Raw genomic sequence first — 23,455 nt, forward strand, 5'->3', positions numbered from 1 at the left:
ATGGCTTGCCCTTGGGCCTGTTGGCACGAGCTTCAGTTCCTCTTCATGGGAGCCCCTCCACATGCTGCTTGCGCGTCCTCACAACATGGTGGCTGGCTCCCCCTCCCCCCGCCCCCAGAGGGAGTGACCCCAGAGAGCAAGGAGGAAGCCACGGCATCTTCTGTGACTTAGCCTCGGAGGGCACCATTTCTCCCTCCGTGTCCTGTTCTGGAAAGAGTGGCCCGTATGCAGGTGGCATGGTAGAGCTCAGAAGACAGAGGACAGTGGGAACCGGAGGGCTCGGGACACACTTCCTGGACGAGGGCGCATTAGAACGGGGTTCAAATAGTCGGGGAGCATCAGTGACGCAGGGGCACATCCCAGGCGACAGAGCAGTGAAGGGCCAGGGACAAAGGCTGCGTCCTGGGGCAGGGCCTGGGAGCTACGCACAGAAGTGGAGGCCTGAGACGGCCGGCAGGGGGGAGCCGCGGGTGCTTGAGCGGGGTAAAGCCACGGTGACGGGGCAGTCAGCAGCGCGCCCATCCCGATCCCCGGGCAGGGTCCTGTCTGCCCAGGAAGCGTGAGCCTCGCAGAGTCCTGCCCCCACTCCTCTCCACCACCTTGTCTGCCCTTCTCTGCAGCCCGGCCTTCACCTTCCCCCACCCCATCAACCCCGTGGCCTACCAGCAGATCCTGAGCCAGCAGCGGGGCCTGGGCTCGGCCTTCGGACACACGCCACCCCTGATCCAGCCCTCTCCCACCTTCCTGGCCCAGCAGCCCACGGCCTTCACCTCCATCAATGCCACGTCCACGCAGCTCAATAGCAGCAGCAACTGTCTGAGTGATGCCAACCAGGTAGGTGGGTGCGGGGGGCAGGGGGCCACCAGGTACTCATCTGCACCAAGCGAAGGCCAATCACAGCCGTCTCATGCCAGGAACCTGTGGAAGGACTCTAGGCACAGGTCTGGCTGGCACCGTACCTCTGGGCAGAGGCCACGTGATCAAACGGGCCTCGGGCTGGATACCCAGTCAGGAGACCCGGGCTGGGTCCTCACACTGCCCTCATGCACCGTGGGCTGGCACCCAGCCTCAGTTCTTTGGCTGCTTGTCCAATAAGCATAACGACTAGATGGAGAAACCCTAGCATTCAGAGTCAGGCGTCATACAGGGACCTCACACACAGCATGGAACATGGATGGATGAAACAGGTAATTAATATTGTACAGCTTAGCTTTAGAGCATGAGTTTACCCAAGGCCATCTTTTTTGAGCTTCCCAACGGGCTTTTGACGTGCCCGGGCCGGCTCACACAGTGCTTGGCATGCTCGGTGCCGTGAGCATTTGATGAATGAACAAAGTCCTGTTTTGCAGGTGAGCAAATGCAGTTGGAGTCCTAGAGACAGTATCAGATAGTAGGAAGGGCGCAGGCCTCGGAATCAGATCGTGTTTTGAACCCTGACTTACCTGAAAGCTCTTTCAGCCTGAGCTCACACACCTGCAGAGTGGGGCTGCCACTGGTATTGGGTCACTGAGCCTGGGTCCACCTGGATCCTGGTTAGTGCTCACGATGACCGTCCTTGAGGTGAAGCAGCTGCCCAGGCCACCCAGCTGGCAGGGCAGAGGCTGGAAGTGACCACGTGCTGGGGAGGAAAGACCAGAGGCCGCGCGGTCTAGGAGCGGCCCTCTTCTAGAAAGTTCTCCCCAGGGCTCCAGGCGGCCACCTAGCACCTCCCCGACAGTGGCTGTCGGCTTTTGTCACATCCCCTGACACCGCAACTCTAACCCGCTTGTCCTGAGGAACCAAGCTCTTCTGTCCCGCTCCCGGGACTGGCCAGCCCTGTTGTCCCCAGACCCAGAGCCGCCCCTGCCTGGGAGGACTGAGAAGTCGAGGCCGCTGAGTCGGGAGCGGGGTCCCCAGCATTTCTCAAAGAGAGGGTCTCTGCTCCATCTCCGTGGCGGGGGGGTGGGGGGAGGGGCTGCGTGGTAGGGAGGAGGGTGCTGGTGGGCCGGGCCCTGGGCTCCCCGGGCTGTGCCCCAGGCCAGAGCTGGGCGGGGACTCAGTTTCTGAAACTGCAAACACAAGCGTTGGCCCGGACGGCCTGGTGCGGAGGGTCCAGGGTAAAGCCCAAGCAGAACTTTGGGGTGCCCCCCTGTGCTCCCCTCTCCCAGAACAAGCAGAGCAGCGAGTCGGCCGTGAGCAGCACCGTCAACCCCCTCGTCATTCACAAGCGCAGCAAGGTCAAGACCGAGGCCGAGGGCCTGCAGCCCGCCTCCCCTCTGACCGTGACGCAGGTAACCTGCCGGCCGGCCTGGCTGCGCTCGAACTGGGGCCGGGCCTCGTCTCCTGGGGCAGCTGCCTTGGGGCCATGACCCTGTTGAGAGTGGGTGATGGACGGCAGCCTGCATGAACGAATGAGTGAGTGAGTGAGTGGACCAGAGAGGGCAGGGCAGGCACGCCAGGAAGCTCAGGGAGGATCAGAGCTGTGTCCCCAGCTCCCCGCACCCACCTCACAGGTGCTCATCAAACGCCTGCCTGAGGGGGAGGGGGGAGGGAGGAGGGGAGGGGGAGGGAAGGGGAGGGAGGGAGGGAGGAAGAGAGGGAGGGCTGCAGCTGTCTGTCCCCGCAGCACAAGCCCCAGGCCCACTGAGTTGCTCACGGCCCCTGAACGGCTCAGTCCCCCTGCGTCTGCGCCCTCTCCGTGGAAATCTGACCCCCACCCTATTCCCTGAATAGTAGGACTCACATCTGCCCAGACACCCCTCCCCCCACCAGCTTCTAGGTCACTTTGTCTCCTGCACTGCACGGTAAGCTTTGGAGAGGTGGCACTTTAGGAACAGTGCCTGGTTTGGCTCTGCGTCACCGGGTTTGCCTAGGGCCTGGTGCGCAGTGGCTGAGAGATAATATTTTCTAAGGACTCAACGCACATTTGAGGGGGTGAGTGTTACAGTGCCTGGGAGGGGAGGGGGGACAGTTCTTGGTGGGAAGGCGAGGAACAGAGCTTCCCGCAGCCCAGAATGAGCCTGTCGTGGGGCTGAGACCCTAGTGCAGGTGTCTTTCTTTGGAGATCCTGCCACTTAATTCCAACACCAAGCCGGCAGGCACACAGCCCCAGCTCCAGGGGAGGGGACGGCATGCATGCTGACCTCTGGGGCAGCCCTCTCGTGGTGGCCCGGTCTCCACCCATTACTACGGAATCCGCAGCTATGACACCACGGGTCCTCGGGGCCTCTGGTCCCCATCTCCCCTACATCTGCCGGACCATCCTTTATCAAACCTGTAAACCATCCGGCATGCTCCAGGCACTTAATTTTTATGAAATATTGGGTTCTGTTATTGTCAGGCAAACAGAGGTTGGTGACAAATTCTTCTCCCCTCACCGACACCAGAGCATCTCTGCGTGATGCATGGTTTCCACGCGGCTGGCCATCATCAGGGGCCGTTGAAATTGTTGAGGACGGTGAGCATCCACCGGAGATCCACTCACTGGAGCCGTGGAGCCAGGGCTGCGGGGAGGCGCTCAGTGCCAGGGAGCCCCCCGCCCCGCCCCCTCAACCCGGGGGGCTGCACAGAGCCCACCCTCCTGCCCAGCTCCGCTCCTACCTCATGTCACGGAAGGGCAGCCGTTCATCACGAGGAGGTTGTCACCGTGTCACTCAGTGTCCTGACTCAGTGACCTGACTCCTTTGCTCCCTGACTCATTTGCAAGGTGGACGGGCTTGCTTTCTCTTGGCAGCAAATGCAACAGAACGAATCCCTCCTCGGCTTCAGCCCTCAGGTTCCTGGGCTGGGATGCTGCTCGGCTCAGTCTGGAGACCCAGGCCCACCCCCTGCCCCTGCACTCCCCTCCGATCACGTCCACGCGGCAGCTTCTTCCCGTCTTCTCTGAAATAAGCAGGGCAGGCAGCTTGAGGAGTAATACGTCTTTTTCCAGTTTTTCTGGAAGTGCAGAGGCATTAGGAGGCCCCAGCCCTCCCACGGCTAGAGACTCGGGAAAGAGGCATTCCTGCCTCTCCTTTTAATGTGGACCCGGTGCTGCCCGGGGACTTACTGGACAACTCGTCGTTTTCCTTTTCCAGAACACGTGCATTAATTGTAAGGTGCTCTGGGAGACGACACTCAGAACCCACCCCCTGGAGAGCCCTCTGCTGCCCCAGTGGAAAGCCAGTCTGGGGTGCGAGTCTGCACCGGCCAAGGTGGGGGTCACGAGGCCAGTTTCTGCTCCGAGAAATGGACTCAACTTCAGGAGGGAGGCTGAGATGGAGGCTGCAGCCTCCGCTTCATTGAGTCCCTGTGGCCTATGGGAACTGGGGTGCCTGTCTGTGGGGAGAGGGTGTCTGTCCCCCCTTAGCCTGAGCTACAAATGCTTTCCCCAGAGGCTCTTCTGAAAGACAGACATTCCTGCCATTTTGGAGATAGTTTAGAAGTAAAGCAGGTCCCCCTAACGTCTGCCCCTTTGCCTGGCTTTGCTCTGAGCCTGCCCCACAGGCCAGGGGATACTGGGGAGGCCTCAGCCTGCTCTGGAGGGCCTCGCCGGGCCTTCTTCCCAACCTGGCCATCTGCGCCTCTCCCCATGTCCCCGCTCCTGGTACCACTCAGCCTGTCCCGTGTGCCCGGCTTGGAAGCTGCCCCCGGCCAGCTCTGTTGGCGTCAGCTGGGATGGGGGGGCCTTGTGGGGTTGACCCTCAGTCTGTTGCTGGTTTGGGAAGAAAAGCCTTTGTCCTCTTTGAAAGGAATTTCGGACGCCTGTGATCAATGGAAGGCCCATTTCAGGGGCCTTTCCTTTACCTTGAAATGGGCATACGTGGGCCCCATCGTGGCCGGGAGACATGAGCCCAGATCTGGGCAGCCGCAAACTCACTGTGTCCTGGAGGGAGCTGGTCGGCCTCTGCTGGAACGTCAGGGTGCCCGGCTGTCATACCAGAATACAAACACCCACATTTTAGGGCTGTCACAGGGAAGCCCGATGCTGGGAAGAGTGAGTGCCATGTGTGCCCTTGGGAGGAGGGGACAGTGTGAGGGTAAGGCCAGGCCAATGCATGTGGAGTTTCCTCTTGCCTCCAGACAGGAGCCAACCCCGCACACACTCTAAATACAAATGCCTGCTGCCCCCCTGAGCCTGTGGGGCCTGCCCCAGCTCTCTCCAGGGAAACCCCGCCCAATAAGCAAAAGTCACTCCTCCTGTCTCCTGTTCTCCTTGCCATGGCCATTGACCCAGGATTGACGGGACTCTGTGCTGATGACCAGCCAGCATGTGTGTATGCTCGTGCATTCACGCGTGTGATGTGCATGTGAGCACGGGCATGGGCCCACCTAGGCCAGCCCACGGGTCCTCAGCACAGCCTTCGCGGGGCTGACAGTGGCCTCTCCTCAGGGCCAGGTGGCTGGGCGTGGCTCATGTGTGTGTGCTCTGCACCCCCGCCCCCCAGGAGCAGCTGGCTGACCTCAAGGAGGACCTGGACCGGGATGAGTGTAAGCAAGAGGCTGAGGTGGTCGTCTACGAGACCAACTGCCACTGGGAGGACTGCACCAAGGAGTACGACAGCCAGGAGCAGCTGGTGCACGTAAGCCCCCGGGCGCCCGCGGCCTGCCTGCCGCGGGCCCAGCCCGACCCCCTGCTAGAGAGAAGGGGCTCCCAGAGATGCCTGGGCCACCTCCTGTGCAAGCGGAAGGCGTGATTAGTTACCTAGGCCGTGCTTGTTTCTAAAAGGGGACTTGTAAATACGTATGTAGTACAAGAGATTAACAAAAATAATGGAAAATTAGAAGGAAAGGAACAATAGAATGAAGCCCAAAGTAAAGGTAGTATTAAAAACCAAGTGCTCTGAGCTTGGTCTTTTTTTATTTTTATTTTTTTCTGGAGCTTCCTGGCAGCCAATGCAAAGAGGGAAATAAGATTAGTTAAGCCAGCCAGCATCCACAAGATAACAACAAACCTGACCCTGAAACCTGAAAGAGGTTTCTCCCGTGGAGGGAGGAGTTGGTCATTTCCTCTTGGAGACCATGCACAGATACCCAGTGTACATGGGTGCAGCTGGGTGTTTACACCCATACAGGGAGGGGGCTGCTTAAGAATGCCTGGGTGCTGACGGATCAGGAGATCAGAGAAGGCCACGGGAGCTGGGTGTGCCCTTCAGGGTCCGCCTGTAAACTTTCTACAACAGCAGCCACTGTGGGCTCACTCATGCAGTGCAAACAGCAGGAACAGGAGCTCAAGGTAGGAGGTGCCTGGCTTCCGACCTGGCTCCACCACAGCTAGCCAAGTGGTTCTGAACAAGTGACTGAACCTCTATGAGCCTCGGGTTTTTTCTCCTGTAAATAGAGGTGAAGCCCACTCTACAGAGGGGTGAAGGTTGACCATGATACCAGCATAAGCACTTAGCAGAGAGCAACCCTCCATACACGGGCATTCCCTCCTGGCTTCTCCTCCCTGTTCCCCAGGCTGGCCCCGAGTGGTTCCCTCTTCTCCATCCAGAAAAGAACTTAAAGTCAAGAATAAACCTCCCCCAACCCCAACGCACACTCCTTGGTGAGTGAGTGTCTGTAAAGATGAACCTACACCAAGCTGGAAGCTCAATTGCTGGGTAGATCCCCACTCGGCAACTCTCTTACATTTTAACCAATTTAATTGTAAATTTGAGTTAGCTACCTGACATTTTTTAAATATTTAAAAAATTATGTAAGTATTATATAAACATGTTCTCTTTATAATCAAATTGAGCGCTATGGAAGTATACAAGATATAAAGTAAAAATCCCCCTACCCTCTCCTTTCTCACCTCCCGAGCGAAGCTTTGTCCAAAGTTGAGCGTGGATCCTCCAGATGGCTTCTGTTCACACACACAGACACACACACAGGCACACAGACACACACACACACACACGCTGGTCACACCCAGGAGCCATCCCACAGGAGCCACCTCCTCCCCAGCTCTGTGAAATCAACATTTAAGACACCACCCACTCCGCCTGCTTCCTTTTTTCATGGGCTTGCTCTCAAAGACTGTAGGTTTCTTTGGTGTTGGGGTTTCTCTCCCCAAATTCTCACCCAGGGGACTGGGATTTCTCAGCAAACCCATTGCCGCTGACATCAAACCTGTAAAGCAGGGTCTTATCTAATCCCCCTGGGACTCAGACATAACTTTTCAACCAAGTGCTCTGAGCTAGAGTTCACATACACTTCTTTTTTTTCTTTTTTTTTCCTGGAGCTTCCTGGCAGCCAATGCAAAGAGGAAAATAAGATTAGTTCAGCCAGCCAGCGCCTGTAAGATAATAACACCTCTTTGGGTTAAACAAGTCTTGAGGTGGAGTAGGGGCGGGCCATTGGAGCTGTGAGCTGTGGGACAAATCAGATAGATGAAAGGGGGAAAAGAGAAGATCTGGAGCTGGGAGGGGTTGCAGGCAGAGAGGTGGAGAGGAGGATGTAAAAGATGCTCAGCAAGGAGTGCATTGGCCCCAAAGAGCGGGGAGGGGATTCTTCAAGTAAAGGCAGGGGGTCCAGACGTGGGAAGAAGGGCTCCAGCTGCAGGGTCCTGGGGCTGCGGGTGACCACCTGCACCTGGCTCTGAAAGGAGCAGGTTCCTGTGTTGGGGCGTGGGGAGCAGGCTGGTCTGCTCAGCTCCGTCTCCCTCTCTGCTCCCTGGGAAGATGGATGGCCTGGGCACGCACGCAAACTGGAGCCCCCAGTCAATTATTAACAATTTGTTGCTAAGCAAACCAATAAGAAAAAAATGAAAGGTATTGTCAGGAAGCATTTTTATCATTTGAAAGGCTTTCAAAATGGAAAGTGAGGCTAATATAGTAAGATTTCCCTGGAAGTTCAAAGCGCCATAGATTTTGCTTGCTCTGATGTCGGCGTTTGGGTGCATGACGGTCCGGCCTGTCACCCAGGGCGCGAGGGCCCAGCGGTTTTCTGTCTTGCGGGGAGAAGATGCTGCTGGACCCCAGATGCTCAGCTCCGGCACAGCCTTGTAGGTTGCAAAGGTCTACGGAAGCGCCATCCAGTGGAAAGACACCACCAGCCCCAGGGCCAGCCCCACATGTAGTCTTACATTAGCTAGGGGCACATTTAAGCAGAGTGAAAGGAAACAGGTAAAATTAATTGGATTCATGTATCAATATTTTGTTTAACTCAATATATCTAATATTATCCTTTCTGCATGCAGTCAATATATCACAAAATTATTGAGATATTTTACATCCTTCTTTCATTCTCAGTCTTTGAAACAGGTGTGTTGTTTATACTTACAGCCCATCCTGGTCAGGACCAACCACCTTTCAGGGATGCAACAGCCACAAGCGGAGAATGGCCACCAAATGGGACAGTGTGGGTCCAGACGTGGTGGCAAAGATGCCACCATTCCCACTCCCCAGTTAAACAGACAACCTGAAAGATTAAGGACATAAAGGTCCTGAGGCCCCACCCACGTATCAACACATCCCAAAGCTCAGAAGTAGTTAGAGCCCTGCTCCAGTGAGGACTGCAGCCTTCAGTTAAATCATCAAAGCAAGTAACAAAACCAAATGTCCTACTCAGGGCGGCTTGCTCTGCTACCTGTGACAGAAAACCTCCATGGCCCGTTGCTCCCCATCACAGGGAGAAACTGCCCCCGGGGGGCACACAGGTGATGGGCCCAGGGCAGAGGCCAGAAGGTGTGGGTGCAGGGGCTGAGAAAAACAGAAAAATTCTCCCCATGCTCCTGAGCCAGGGCAGTGCTGGCTGGGGTGGGTCTGAGGCCCACTCGTCCAGGGAAGGCTTTCTGGCCATGCACTTCCCAGCTGTGCCCGAGATAGCACCCCCCCCCCCACCCTGAGCACCGAGGGCCCCCACCACCACTGCAGGATCAGCTGGATGTCTTGGGCTGTCCCGCCTTGCTCTCCTAGGCCGTTTTGTCCCCCGGGCAGCATCACACAGTGCCCAGGGCACACCATCAGGGTCAGACTCTAGCTCCATCCTGGGCAGGCTACTTTAACAACCTGGGCTTTTGTGAAAAGGGGACAAAGCTATCATCTCATGGGTCACTGTCAAAAAGAGAGACGAGGATGCATTTATGTTTCTGTTACGGTAAAAATGTTAGGCAATTCCCTGGCGGTCCGGTGGTTAGGACTCGGCGCTTTCACTGCCGAGGGCCCGGCTTCAATCCCTGGTCAGGAAACTAAGATCCCACAAGCCTCGTGGCCTAAATGAAAAACAAAAATATTATTTAAAAATTTCTGGAGCCATAGGGACAAGCTTGGGAGAGGCTGCTCGTGCCCCGACTGTGTGCATGTCTGCCCCACCGCAACTAATGAGTGCCTACTGTTTGCAGCCTGGAAGCATCATCATAACCACTATCATAACCCATCAGTTCTCCATAGACCAGAGCCTAGAGCCCAGACTGGAATGAGCGGGGTGGCTTTGACCATCATGGAGGGTCACTTTGATGACTAATTGGAAGATGCAGCCCAGATAACTCAAGAGGAGGCGTGGCTGGCACCTGGATGCTGGCCCACGCGGCGGCTGGTCTGCATAGACCAGGTGGGGTCTGGAGGGGTGGGTGGACGGGCTCACCCTTCCCCGTGGGCTTCTTCCCGGCAGCATATCAACAACGAGCACATCCACGGGGAGAAGAAGGAGTTCGTGTGTCGCTGGCAGGCCTGCACGCGGGAGCAGAAGCCCTTCAAGGCGCAGTACATGCTGGTGGTGCACATGCGCAGACACACGGGCGAGAAGCCCCACAAGTGCACGGTGAGTGGCCGCGGGCCGGCCCGTCGGCCAGCTGGTGGGGCTGGTGTGGGCAAACCTGGTGGAACAGCGTTGGGACAGGCCTTGCTGACAGGGTGTCCTGTCTGCCCCCGCCCAGTCTTGGGTCCTGGGGGACCCTCTTCTGTCTGTCTGCTGCCCCAGATCTTCGCTTACTCTCCCTGTGGGGCAGCGTGTGCATCTCAGTACCTGCGGCGGGGGGGGGGGGGGGGGGGGGGGCGTGCTGCTGTCTCTGTGGTTGTGTCTGCATTACCAGGAGCCCCACGGCACAGCTGTGCCCTCACCCGGCTGGGTGACCCTGGGCAGGGGGCCAGCTTGGTAGCTCCCTGCAGCCTGTCCTCTGCACAGAAAAGAGTTTCACTGGAGAGTCACAGATTGAGCGATGACAGGTTAAAAGTCACTTTGGTTGAGTTTTTTTAAAAAATGGGAATGCAGTGATAAGACCTTTTAGACAGTCTCCCTTACAGAGTCAACAGGATTTGTGACGCTATTGGGTTGGCCAAAAAGTTTGGGGAAACCTGAACGAACTTTTCGGCCAACCCAATGTTTGGTGAGACCTTTTTTTAAATTTTATTTTATTTATTTTTTTAAACATTAGGTTCTTATTAGTTATCCATTTTATACATATTAGTGTATATATGTCAATCCCAATCTCCCAGTTCATCACAGCACCACCCCTCCCCCGCCACTTTCCCCCCTTGGTGTCCATAGGTTTGTTGTCTACATCTGTGTCTCTATTTCTGCCCTGCAAACCGGTTCGTCTGTACCATTTTTCTAGGTTCCACATATATGTGTTAATATAGGTGAGACCCTTTTTTAACACACAGGAATTGCTCCCTCTTTCAAAGAGCGGTGGCCTTGTGATGCACTCCTGTGGCTGTGACAGAGGCCTCTGGGAACTGCTCTTTGTGAATTACCGTATTTCATAGATTCTGAGACATACACTTTGTTCTCATTTTAATGACTCTGAAATCAGTCTGTCCTAAAATCGGTGGTGTCAGGATTCAATGAAATACACTACCTTTGTTGGCAAGGTTTTGGTTTTTTTTAATTGAGATAGAATTCACATACCATAAAGTTCACCCTTTTTTAAAAAGTGTACAATTCAGTGATTTTGAGCGAATTCACAAACTTGTGCAGCCTTCACCACTAGCTAATTTCAAGACATTTTCAACACTTCCCCAAAAGAAACCCCATACCCACCAGCAATCACCCCCCATTCCCCCCTCCCCTGCATCCCCTGACCGCCACTAATTTGCTTTCTGTCTCTATCAACATGCTTATTCTGGGCAGTTCATAAAAATGGAATCGTACAATGTGTAGCCTCTGCGTCTTTTCCTTCACTTAGCATGTTTTCAAGGTTCATCCGTGTAGTATCATGTATGAGTATTTCATTTCTTTTTGTGGCTAAATAATATTCCACTGTGGACGGATCACAGTTTTTTATCCATTTATCAGTTGGTGGCTATTTGCATTGTTTTCACTTTTTGGCTATTAACACCGCTATGAACATTCACGTTCAAGTTTTTGTGTGGTTATGTTTTCAGTTTCTTACGTATATACCTAAGAGTGGGTCATAGAGTCATAGAGTGGGTCATTGCTGGGTCATAGAGTAACTGTATGTTTAACTTTTTGAGGACCTGCCAGACTCTTTTCCAAAAAGGTGACGGTATTTTACATTCCCACCAGCCATGGGTGAGGGTTCTGATTTCTCCACATCCACACCAAAACTTGTAGTTACCTGCCTTTCAGTTACCTAGTCATCCTAGTGGGCGTGAAGTTGCATCTCATTGTGGTTTTGATTCGCATTCCCTTAATGACAGATGCTTTTGAGCGTCTTTTTGTGTGCTTATTGGCCATTTGTATATCTTCTTTGGAGAAATGTCTACTCCAGTATTTTGCCCATTTTTAAATTGAGTTATTTGTCTTTTTGTTGTTGAATTGTAGTAATTTTACTAGACCCTGGTTGGATATATGATTTGCAAATAGTTTCTCCCATTCTGTAGGTTTTCTTTTGATTTTCTTCATGGTTTCCTTTGAAGCATAAAAGTTTTAAATTTTCTCAAAGTCCAATGTTTTCATTGCTTGTGCTTTTGGTGACGTATCTAAGAAACCACTGCCTAATCCAAGGTCACAAAGATTTATCCCTATATTTTCTTCTGTGAGTTTTATAGTTAATAAATATAGATTTATTTATATAAACATATAAATATATACGTGTATACATTTAGTAGGGTAGTTCTTCCATTTAGGTCCTTAATCCATTTTGAGTTAATTTTTGTGGAGGGTGTGAGATAAGGGTCCAACTTCGTTCTTTCGCATGTTGTTACACAGTCGTCCCAACGCCATTTGTTGAAGAGACTATTTTTTCCCCATCGAATGGTCTCGACACCCTTGTTGAAACCCAGTTGACCCTAAATGTATGAGTTTATTTCGTAACTCTCGGCTCTCTTCTGTTGATCGATACATCTGTCCTTATGCCAGTACCACTCAATGTCTTTTTTTTAAATTGATGTACAGTTGATTTACAATGTTGTGTTAATTTCTGCTGTACAGCAAAGTGGCTCAGTTATACACATATATACATTCTTTTTTATGTTCTTTTCTATGATGGTTTGTCCCAGGAGATTGGATATAGTTCCCTGTGCTATACAGTAGCTTGATTACCATAGTTTTGTAGTAAGTTTTGAAATTGGCAAGTGTCAGTCTTCCAAATTTGTCCTCCTTTCGCAAGATTGTTTTGGCTCTTCTGGATCCTTTGCAGCAAGTTATTTTCTTAACACCCCGAGAGGTAGCAAACCATAGCCCTCTGATATGAGCTGTGAACTGCAGAAACAAATAAAAGGCATTGGAGCCAAGTGTGCCCAGTCAAACTAGTCAGGAATAAAGGGGAGGATGTGAAGAATGAGACAGTTCCTGTTGGGGTTTACGTGTTATTCTGGGGGCAATTTTCACAGCTACACTGGATGCAATTGCGGTGTGTTTGGAATAGGTACCTCCTGCAGTAATCCTTCCTTCCTCCCTCCCGCCCTCCCTTCCTGCCCCTGTCTCTGGCTCCCTCTTTTCTTCCTTTCCTAAAATGTTTATTGAGCGCCGCACATGTTTCTCTTCGTCAGGCGCTAAGTCCTAGGAACACAGAAATGAACAAGACCTAGAAAGCACCTGCTCTCCGGGAGCTTGTATCCTAGTGGGAAGGCCAGATAACAAAATGATTAAGAAAATTATAAACTGTGTTAGGGAGTATAAAGGGAAAAGGGTGGTATTATAATTAAGAAAATCAGAGAATTGCTCTCGGAGGAGATGACCTCAAAGATTGAGAGAGAGTGGGCCAAGCCAACGCCGGGATAGGTGGGGGTGGGGAAGAGGTTCCAGCCAGAGGGGACAGTGTGTGCAAAGGCCACTCCCCGGGAAGAGCTTAATCGGGTCAGGTAGCAGAAGGGACAAAGGGTGAGGATGGCCAGCTCCCTCAGGGACGCGGAGGACTCTGGATTTTATTCTCAGCACATTCAATGCACAGAACAGTTCTAATCAGGGAGTGGCGTTGGGAAACAGTTGAAGAGAACATTTACAGAGTTTGTAATCATATGGGAAGAGTCTTTACAATGTGCTGTTGATTTTAACGAGCAGAATAAGTAACTGAACACTCGAGATGTTCCCAATTTGGGTTTTAAAAACGTGCGGGGATGAACTGCAGAGTCCCCAGAATGAGACTTGCCTGGGTGTCGGCTGTACCTGGGCCGTGGACGGTGTCATTTTCCTGTCCTTTCCACGTTTTCGCGACGTGTCATTTATATAATCAGGAAGGAAGGTAGATGCTGTCGCTGAGATCCGTGCGCCTGGCTGCACGTGCGGGGCAGAGCGAATGTCGGGGAGGGGGAGGTGGCAGCGGGCCGGCCCCCAGGTCAGGCTCCCTGCGGTGGATCTGGGGCGCCCTCATTGACTGAACCCGCCTCTTCCCAGTTTGAGGGCTGCTCGAAGGCCTACTCCCGCCTGGAGAACCTGAAGACGCACCTGCGCTCCCACACAGGGGAGAAGCCGTACGTGTGCGAGCATGAGGGCTGCAACAAAGCCTTCTCGAATGCCTCGGACCGCGCCAAGCACCAGAACCGCACCCATTCCAACGAGGTACCCGGCCCCAGGGAGGCGGGCAGCGGGCGGGCGTGCGCCTGGGGCCCCGCGGACACGTGCGTGAATGCATCACCCTCATCCCACGGCTTCTAGACACCTGTAGGCCAGTCGGTGGCCAGGTGCCAGGTGCCACTTCCCCCCGCTCCCTGGTGTGGGGACTCAGCACGCAGCGGCAGCCCTGTCCCCACAGGCTGGCGGCGCGGATGACACGCTCCAGCCGCTCGTGCCGCCCGGGCCTGCGGAGCTGTCAGTCCCTCCCCGCGTGGGGCGCAGAGCAGCCTCTGTCTCTCCAGGTAGCCAGAGCCCCAGGCAGGGCTGAGGGAGCCCAGGGAGGAAGGTCGGGTGGGAGCTCGTGGGCTCTGTGCCCGCCTTCCAGTCCCCGCCCAGCCACTCAACTACTGTCACTCAGGTAGACTCAGGAGAGGATGTTTCTAGACGTTTTGATACATTTTGGACCCCAAAGGGACTTGCTCCAATGCTGGCAGGAAGTTTGAGGACTTCCCAAAGGTATCTGAACCCCTCAGAGTGTCTAAAGACAAGAGCTAGCCTTGGATAGGGGTGTGTGTGGGTATGTGTGTTTGCAAGTATGTATGTGCATGTGTGTGGATGTGGATGTATGTGTTATGTGTGTGGGTGTGTGGATATGTATTTGTAAGTACACGTGTGGGTGTTTACATACGTGTGTAAGTGTGTGTGTGTTTACATGGATGTGTGTGTTTGCATGTGCATACATGTGTGTACCTGTGTGCGTGTATGCATGTAGACAGAGTATGTCTATATGTGGATGTCGCTTGTGTGTGTGTGTGTGTGTGTGTGTGTGTGCTCAGGACCGAGGTTCAGAAACCTGAGTTTTCATCCCACTCCTGGGTGACTTGGGGCCAGTGTCTTTGCCTCTCTGAACCTGCCTTTCCTCATGAGAGAGAGCAGGTGTTCGTGCTGTGTCACAGACGTATAACGAGGTAATACACTCGCTACTGATACCCGAAAGCCCAGCGCCCCAATCGCTATGCTGATCACACCAGGCACTGTGTGTCCCCTCCCCCCGCAGGCTGTGATCCATGTCCCCAGTCCGTGGTGGGGCCCCCTTAACCACGGGCTTACCTGCAGGAAAGGGTGGCAGGCGAAGCCGGCGGGGCGGGGCTCCTGCGGGGCGGGGCTCCTGCGGGGCGGGGCTGACGTGGCTCCGCCTTCCGACAGTGCCGACAGCTCTGCCGAAGAACGCGGCTTCAGGAGGAGGGGCGGTGCTCCCACGCGGAGTCTGCCTTCCTATCCCATCCGTAACGCCTCTTCTCTTCCAGAAACCCTACATCTGCAAGATCCCAGGCTGCACCAAGAGGTACACGGACCCCAGCTCCCTCCGGAAGCACGTGAAAACGGTCCACGGCCCAGATGCTCACGTCACCAAGAAGCAGCGCAACGACGTGCACCTCCGCACCCCCCTGCTCAGGGAGAACGGGGACAGCGAGGCCAGCGCCGAGCCTGGCCGGGGCTCCGAGGAGAGCGCCGAGGCCAGCAGCACCAGCCAGGCCGTGGAGGACTGCCTGCACGTCAAAGCCATCAAGACCGAGCGCTCCGGGGTAAGCAGGGCTGCGCAGCGGAGGCCCGGTCCATACCCCGCCCCCAGGAGGCCGTGCCCAGCGGCACCAGGAGCGCAAGGATGTCCCTCCTCTCTCCAGCTCAGCGGGCCCCCATCGCCACCTCGGGCCCCCACGGAACCTGTCTCGTGCCAGGTCCCATTCTGCTGGGCAGGCCGTGGGTGACGGGGATGCCTGCCCCGACGCGGTCAGTTTGCAGGGGGTGGGGCGGCACCCGGTGTCTGCCTTTCCAACCAGTACCCGCCGCCGCCACTGCCCCCGCCCCTCTGTCCTGTCTCTGCGTCCTTGCCCCTCTGGCCTGCACCCCTTTTGTTCTAACCACCTGTTCTTTGTCTCCACCTCTTTCTCCTGACTGTACCTCCCCTAAGGATAGACGGTACTGAGGTGAGCGGAGCAGCGGGGTGGGCTCTGGGCGCGGTGGCGCGAGTGAGGGGGGCTGGGGCGCTTGTCCAGGCTCCTCACGGCCGGGAAGGCAGGTTCGGGTACGTAGACCGCAGGCACCGCAGGTGGGGCCGTCGGAACAGCTCGAGGCCGGCAGCAGGCGTCAAGCTTGCAGGCACGGGAGGAAGCGGTGGGGTCCCAGCCCGCGTGAGGGTCAGGGCAGGGTGGAGGTGTGAATCTGGACTGTGGAGCAGGGCGGGCCTGACCTACAGAAGGCCTTGAGTGCCGAGGTGAGGGATGTGGGCCGTGCTGTGTGCAGCTCCCCTGGAAAGGTCTGGAATTTGGGAGCCTTCAGGTTAGAAATGAACCAAGGATGCTGCATCCCAGGTGAGCCTCATTTGGGCGCAGATCCCAGGTCACGGTGGAGGGAGCCCAGGTTCTGTGGGGCTCCACCCCGTACACGTGTGCCACGAGCTCTCGGCTCGATTCACCCTGTTGCAGAGGGCGGGCTGGTTTGGGGTGGCCACTCAGGTCAAGGGCGAGGGCTGTGTCCAGCAGCTGCACCCTCCGCGGCCAACCCTTCCCTTTCTAGCAACCCACCTCCGGCCTGCTGGGCAGACGGCAGGTAGCAGGCCTTCACTGTTTCTTGCTTCATCGAGCGGCCCACCCCCCATCGCTGTTGTTGGGGTACTTGAGTCTCCTCTTTCCTGTCAATTTCACACGACTGCGGCAGCCTCTGTGGGGCTCAGCTTCAAAGGGTCCACATACTGAAAGCTCTACAGGCAGAGAGCTCCGGCCCAGACGCTGGCTGGGAAAGCTTAGGAGCATAGCCGGGGGCTAGGGCGGGTGGGGGGTGGGTGCCTGGCGATTACCCGCTGCCTTCTACTCGCCGGGTGGTCTCCATCCATCCACCGACTCTCTCCAGGAGTCAGTTCGGGTCCCGCTTACAGTTGGGGAAGCCGAGGTTCAGAGCAGTGATGCTTTGAAAGCTCCTCCACATGGCAGCTTCCTGCCTCCGGGTGTGCAAGGGTGCAGCGTGGGTGGCGGGGCCGGTGGGTGCTCGCCCCCTCTGAGTCTGTGTCTTCTCACCACACTTCCCACAGCTGTGTCAGTCCAGCCCCGGGGCCCAGTCTTCCTGCAGCAGCGAGCCCTCTCCCCTGGGCAGTGCCCCCAACAATGACAGCGGCGTGGAGATGCCGGGGACAGGGCCTGGCAGCCTGGCAGACCTGACGGCCCTGGAGGACCCGCCGCCGGGGGCCGACGCCTCCGCCCTGGCCACCCCCTCTGCCGGTGGCCTGCAGCTGCGCAAACACATGACCGCCGTGCACCGGTTCGAGCAGCTCAAGAGGGAGAAGCTCAAGTCGCTCAAGGATTCCTGCTCATGGGCCGGGCCGGCTCCACGCACCCGGAACTCCAAGCTGCCCCCCCTGCCGGCAAGTGGTGAGTGGAGGCCCTGGGCATGCGGGTGGGGTGGGAGGGAGCCCAGGGCAGCACGATGAGGCTCATACCCACTGGGCATCATGTGCCCTGGAGAAGATGGATCTTACGAGCCCATTGCACAGGTCAGGGAATTGAGGCTCAGAGAGGTGAAAGTGCTTTGCTCAGATCGGTGGCAGAGCTGAGACTCAGCCCAGGCCTGGGTGGCTCCAAAGCCCATGCTCTTCCGGCTACACCATGCTGCATCCCCATGAGCCCCAAAGCAGGCAGACCCAGCTCAGTTCTTGCTCTTCCTCATGAGCTATCCACTTGTCTATCAGGCATCTGCCACGCACACCGCAGCAAAGGCCCTCGGCAGGACAGTGATACGTTCCCTGTCCCTGTGGCTAGAAGGCCGAGTTACGAGATGCCGAATGAGCAAGTAGCGCCGAGGACAGAGCTCAGGGTAGCTCGAGAGAAAGCAGGGCAGCTGGGGAGGCGCAGGGAGGGCGTCACGGAGGGGGCAGCCCTGTGCTCAGCCTCGGGAAGCGTTGGCCAGGCTTTGAGGTGGAAGACGTCTTCACCAGGCATTTCTGGAGTGCCACTGTGCCAGGCTGCACGCCGGGCGCCAGACACCCTGGGGCACTGAGCCTCCAGACTGCCCTGCAGGGCCCAGTGTGCACCGTGGCACTGAGTTATTAAGAGGAGACCCTGAGAGGCACCACCCTGCTCCTCCTCGAAGGGGGGATTCGTTGCCCCAGCTGTCGAGGGAACTGCCGGCAGATGGCCTTCAACTCCCCACCTCCTCCAGAGATTGCCTGGGGTGCTGACAGCTGCCTCACCCAAGGTCACCCTTCCCGGCATGGCCCACATCCAGGGACAGATCTCTGCAGGGGTGTAGAGGCTGCTCAAGGCCCAGAGCTGCCTGTGAGATGAGCCGCGGCTGGCGGTGGGCCTGCGTTGCAGCTGTCTTCTCCCTAACCACTCTGCTGCCTCTCCGCACCACCCCGCCGTGGCTGTGGGTCTCAGGACACTCCCTCTAAACAGCCTGCTGGGTAAACTCAGTCCCAGGGGAGCCCACCTGGCAACACCCATCCGTAGATGGTGGGGATGCAGGGAGGCTGTGGCCAGGGCCCTCCTGGGCTCTTGGGGATAACCCAGTGCTACAAAGAGGCACATCCCATCCACAGCTGGAGAAACTGAGGATGGGACTGAATGAGAACGCAGGGCCAGCGGGCAGTGCTAGATTGGGATCGGGCCTCCTAACTTCCGCTAGCCGCCCTGGCAATGAGTGCCACCATTTGCTAACTGTCCCTTCCTTTCTTCCTCTTGTTGAGAAATCATCGGCTGGGTGCCTGCTGGGTGCCAGGCCCCGTGCCAGGGCTCTATGCCCGGCAGGCTCAGTGCGGTCCAAGCAGGCAGAGCACCGCCCCTTGTCCCCAGTCCCCGGCGCTGACCCCTCTCCTCTCCCGCAGGCTCCGTGCTGGAAAACTTCAGAAGCGGCGGCGGGCCGGCCGGGCTGCTGCCCAACCCGCGGCTGTCCGAGCTGTCCGCCGGCGAGGTGACCGTGCTGAGCCACCTGCAGGAGCGCCGCGACAGCTCCGCCAGCACGGTCAGCTCGGCCTACACCGTGAGCCGCCGCTCCTCGGGCATCTCCCCCTACTTCTCCAGCCGCCGCTCCAGCGAGGCCTCGCCCCTGGGCGCCGGCCGCGCACACCCCGCCAGCTCCGCCGACTCCTATGACCCCATCTCCACCGACGCGTCGCGGCGCTCCAGCGAGGCCAGCCAGTATGGCGGCAGCAGTGGTGGCGGCCCGGGGCTGCTCCAGCTCACGCCCGCCCAGCAGTACAGCCTGCGGGCCAAGTACGCGGCGGCCACGGGCGGGCCGCCCCCCACCCCGCTGCCCGGCCTGGAGCGCGCTAGCCTGCGGACCCGGCTGGCGCTCCTGGATGCGCCCGAGCGCGCACTGCCCGCCGTCTGCCCACACCCGATCGGTCCTCGGCGGGGCAGCGACGGGCCGCACCACGGGCCAGCGGGGCCGGCGCCCTCCTTCCCCCACGAGGCGCCAGGAGGTGGGGCGCGGAGGGCCAGTGATCCCGGGAGGCGACCCGACACCCTGGTGCCCCCGCGGGTGCAGCGCTTCCACAGCGCCCACGATGTGACCCCAGACGCGCTGCCGCCGCCCTGCGCCCAGGGCCGAGGCCTCCGTCTGCAGAGCCACGCGAGCGCCGACGGCAGCCTGGCCCGCGGCCCCTACTCACCCCGGCCGCCCAGTATCAGCGAGAACGCAGTGATGGAGGCCTTGGCGGTGGGGGCGGACGGCGTGGGCCCCGAGGTCAGCCTCGGGCTGCCGGAGGACGACCTTGTGCTGCCCGACGACGTGGTGCAGTACATCAAGGCGCGTGCCGGTGGCGCCTTGGAGGACAGCGCCCCGAAGGTGTACCTGCCGGAGAGCACCTGCTTCTCCGAGAACCCCAAACTGCCCAGCCCCGGGCTGCACGGCCGGCGCACGATAGCGGCTGCAGACTCCAACGTGGGCCCCTCTGCCCCTGTGCTGGGAGGCTGCCCACTGGGTTACGGGGCCCCCTCCAGCCTGAACAAAAACAGCATGCCTGTGCAGTGGAACGAGGTGAGCTCCGGCACCGTGGACGCCCTGGCCAGCCAGGGGAAGCCTCCGCCCTTCCCACAGGGCAACCTGGCAGTGGTGCCGCAGAAGCCAGTCTTCAGCCAGTACCCAGGCTACAGTCAGCAGGGCCTGCAGCTGAGCCCCGGGGTCCTGGATAGCTCGCAGCCACACCTGCAGCCCTGCGGTGGAGCGCCCTCCGCGCCCAGGGTAAATTACATGCAGCAGCTGCGGCAGCCAGGGGCAGGTGGCCAGTGTTCTAGCATGACGGCTGCCGTCAGCACCCACCCCGGCTACGGCCAAGCTCATCCCCAGCTGAGCCCCCTGGGTGGGGCCCCACACCAGTTTCCCCGGTCCTGCAGCAACATGGCGGCCAAGCCAGGCCACCTGGGGCTCCCCCAGCAAATGGAAGTTGCTCCTGACCCCACCCTGATGGGCAGCAGCCACAGGGAACTTGACGTCCCCAGTTCCAGCCTGGCTAGGATGCCACCACCTCACCCAGCCCAGAGCTACCCACAGCAGAGCCATCACCTGGCCACAGCCATGAGCCAGGAGGGCTACTGCCAAGGCCCCAGCCTTGTGCCTTCCCACCAGCCTGGCTTCGTGGAGCCTCAGCAGGGCCCGACGGGGGCGGCCGGATCGAGCTTCGGCCTGGTGCAACCCCGGCCACCCGCAGAGCCCAGCCCTGCTGGCCGCCGCCGTGGGGTGCGTGCGGGGCAGCAGCTGGCCTACGCCAGGGCCGCTGGCCACGCCATGGCTGCTCTGTCGGCCGACCAGGAGATGACAGAGTCTGTGCCCAAGGGGACAATAGGCGGCGTGTTGGCCCTGACTCCCCAGGCACCCCCCCAGGATGCGGGCGGGGCCCAGGACCGCAGCATGCTTTACTATTACGGCCAGATCCACATGTACGAGCAGAACGGAGGCCTGGAGAACCAGGCCGGCTGCCAGGCCATGCGACCCCAGCCACCGCAGCCCCAGGCCTTGCCCTCACCAGGGCTTAACCAGGTGTCCAGCACTGTGGACTCCCAGCTACTCGAGGCCCCCCAGATCGATTTTGATGCCATCATGGATGACGGCGATCACTCCAGCTTGCTCTCGGGGGCCCTGAGCCCCAGTCTCCTCCACGGCTTCTCCCAGAGCTCCTCCCGCCTAACCACCCCGCGCAACTCCCTGACTCTGCCCTCCATCCCCGTGGGCATCAGCAACATGGCCGTCGGGGACATGAGCTCCATGCTCACCAGCCTGGCCGAGGAGAGCAAGTTCCTCAACATGATGACCTAAGGCTCCGGCCCCTGGCGCTGAGCGGACCCCGAGGGACCAGCGCTTCCCAGAGCGCGGGGCTTTCGTCCGTTTCATCTTTTTCCCCAAAAAGTATTAAATAGGTCTGAGGGAGTTTGGCCAGTGGCTGGTTCAGATCACAGAGGCTTTAAGGGCAGGTTTATGTGCATCCTGTCTGGTCTTCTTTTAGATTATCTGTCGGAACTCAGAAAAAAGTCTCAACACAAAAGGCAAGGCAGGAATGCAAAACTCGTTTACACAGCACTTTGCAGCCTTTGGTGTTTATAGGACCACTCTGTTCTGGCTTTGTCACCTCTGTCATCTGGCTAATGAAGGATTACGTTGGCCCAGGGCTTTCCAAGCACACGTGGAAAGAGGCGAGAGGAACCACATTTGGGTTTGAATCTGAAAGCCATACTAGGTATTCTAATCCAGGAAGATAAGTTTCTTGTTCCAGTGCATGCAAAGTAAAGGAATTCATGGCCCACCGGAATTCTTCCATGAAGCTTAATTCTTGAGGCCTCTAACATCCCTTGCCATGGAGTGGAAAAAAAATTTTTACCTGGATGATTTGGAAGCACATCCTGATTCCGGGTTTGGTAGAGCAGGCATCTCTACCCCACAAAGCCAAGTTTACAGCTGGCCGACTGTCCAAGTGTATATGGATGAATAAAGTATGGAAGTATCGCCCAAAAAAAGGAAAGAAAACAGTGTAATACTCAGGGCAAGCCCAGAAGCTACCCTGGCCTCTCCAGACCATGTTTACAGTGTTCATGCGTGTAGAATGTAGCCCTTCCTGAAAAGAACACATTTCTAAATACCTCGGGGCTGCTGGATCTGCTGTGGGTTAAGAATGGCCAAGGTGAGCTGAAGCGTGGCCTGGGGCCTGGGTAAAGTGAACGCACCAGGGGCCCAGCTTCAGGCTGCCCGGGAGGTCTCCCAGTAGGACGAGGAAGTCGCATGTTTACCCAAGCCTGTTTCTCCAATGCACTACGCACCCACTTGACCATGGATAAACCCCAGGGCTTGACAGCAACCTCCGCCCAGGTTCCTCCAGGCCGTGCTGTCCGCTCGCCAGCAGCCCAGTGACCAGCCCCCTAGCTACAGCATGCAGTCGTGGTATCTTCTGGATTCCCTTCCTGCCGCCCTCCTGTTCATTTCACAGAGAACGATGACATGCATGGTGTTTTCGGTGGGGGTGGGAGGGTGAAGGGGTTGATTCTTGGGACTCTGAGGGACCATCACTGAATTCTCCTATTCAGTGTTGGCCAAGCCCCACCTGGAAATGGAATTTGGAACTGGCGTCAGAAGGCATTGTTCCCGAACATACAGTAGGGTAAATAGGTGCATCCTCCCCGCCACACACATGTACAAACACCGCACACCTTTCCCATGTTGAATTCGTGGCAACCTTGCCAAATCCATCTGCACCACTATGAACTTGGAACCGACTATGACCCTGACTTCAACCAGGACAGGGCCGAAACCTCACCTGGGCCTCTACATCCCAGAACAGCAAATGCTTTGTCAGGGTCCAAAAACAAGGCCAACTTCAAACGACAGCCCTGGGACACCTCCAGGGCTCTGGGCTCGGTGTGGTGCACGGTCTTTCCCTGCGCTAGGATTTCACTAGCTGTTCCCAGCCTGTATATTGTCTGTACAGAAGACAGCATCCCTGAAAATACTGTAGGTGAGTCATCCGGTCAGATTTATACGTCCAAAACATTTTTAGCTTTTTCTACATGCGATGAATTGAGATGACATACTCAACTTGTAAATAAGTCTTTTTGTACATTAAAAAAGTAATTTTTTCATAATTTATTTGGTCTATCTGCTTCTTGCTTGACAGTAGTTAATGAAAACCTGGGCCATAAATTCGGTGCATTTGAACGGAAACGAGGCTGTATTTTTTTCTCAGCAGCGTCAAAATTGACTACCCCGCCTTGGCCAGGAAATGTTTAAAGCTGGGACCTTTACTGCCTGTTTGTTTGTTGTCTGGGGGCCGGGGTGGCGGGGTTTGACGTGGTACAGGGGATGTCTGGCTGTTCTTTCAGCCCGCTGGACGGAACGTCTGAGTTGGTTTGCTTGTTTACACGAGGTGCAGCTGTGGTCCCAAGCCCTCCCCATGTGGGAGGCCCCCCTTGGATGGGCAGTCGGATGAGCACAGTTGAGTCGTGGGGGGTGGGGAGAGGAAGACAGGCGGCCCCCTGTGCTCTGGTGCAAAAGCAGAGTTAGAGGGGGCAGGTGTAGCACCCAGATACCCAGCAACCAGCCTTGGGCGAAGGGGCCAGTGGGGAGCAGCCGTGTGCAGGGCTCT

General features: G+C 57.1%; 1 protein-coding gene across 1 annotated transcript in view; it reads left to right on the forward strand.

Annotated features, from left to right (window-relative positions):
• Nucleotides 1–22,895, forward strand: part of LOC137757826 (zinc finger protein GLI2-like) — a 248,414-nt gene extending 225,519 nt beyond the window's left edge. Inside the window, exons 7-14 of the mRNA XM_068534388.1 lie at nucleotides 621–834; nucleotides 2,148–2,270; nucleotides 5,406–5,540; nucleotides 9,553–9,702; nucleotides 13,678–13,842; nucleotides 15,144–15,422; nucleotides 16,925–17,261; nucleotides 18,713–22,895. Of these exons, the coding sequence (XP_068390489.1) occupies nucleotides 621–834; nucleotides 2,148–2,270; nucleotides 5,406–5,540; nucleotides 9,553–9,702; nucleotides 13,678–13,842; nucleotides 15,144–15,422; nucleotides 16,925–17,261; nucleotides 18,713–21,141 (3,832 nt within the window). The 3' untranslated portion in view covers nucleotides 21,142–22,895. The remainder of the gene's footprint in view (nucleotides 1–620; nucleotides 835–2,147; nucleotides 2,271–5,405; nucleotides 5,541–9,552; nucleotides 9,703–13,677; nucleotides 13,843–15,143; nucleotides 15,423–16,924; nucleotides 17,262–18,712) is intronic.
• The last annotated feature ends 560 nt before the right edge of the window (nucleotides 22,896–23,455 follow it).

Source organism: Eschrichtius robustus, unplaced genomic scaffold (assembly GCF_028021215.1).
Source record: "Eschrichtius robustus isolate mEscRob2 unplaced genomic scaffold, mEscRob2.pri scaffold_502, whole genome shotgun sequence".
NCBI classification, from domain to species: domain Eukaryota; kingdom Metazoa; phylum Chordata; class Mammalia; order Artiodactyla; family Eschrichtiidae; genus Eschrichtius; species Eschrichtius robustus.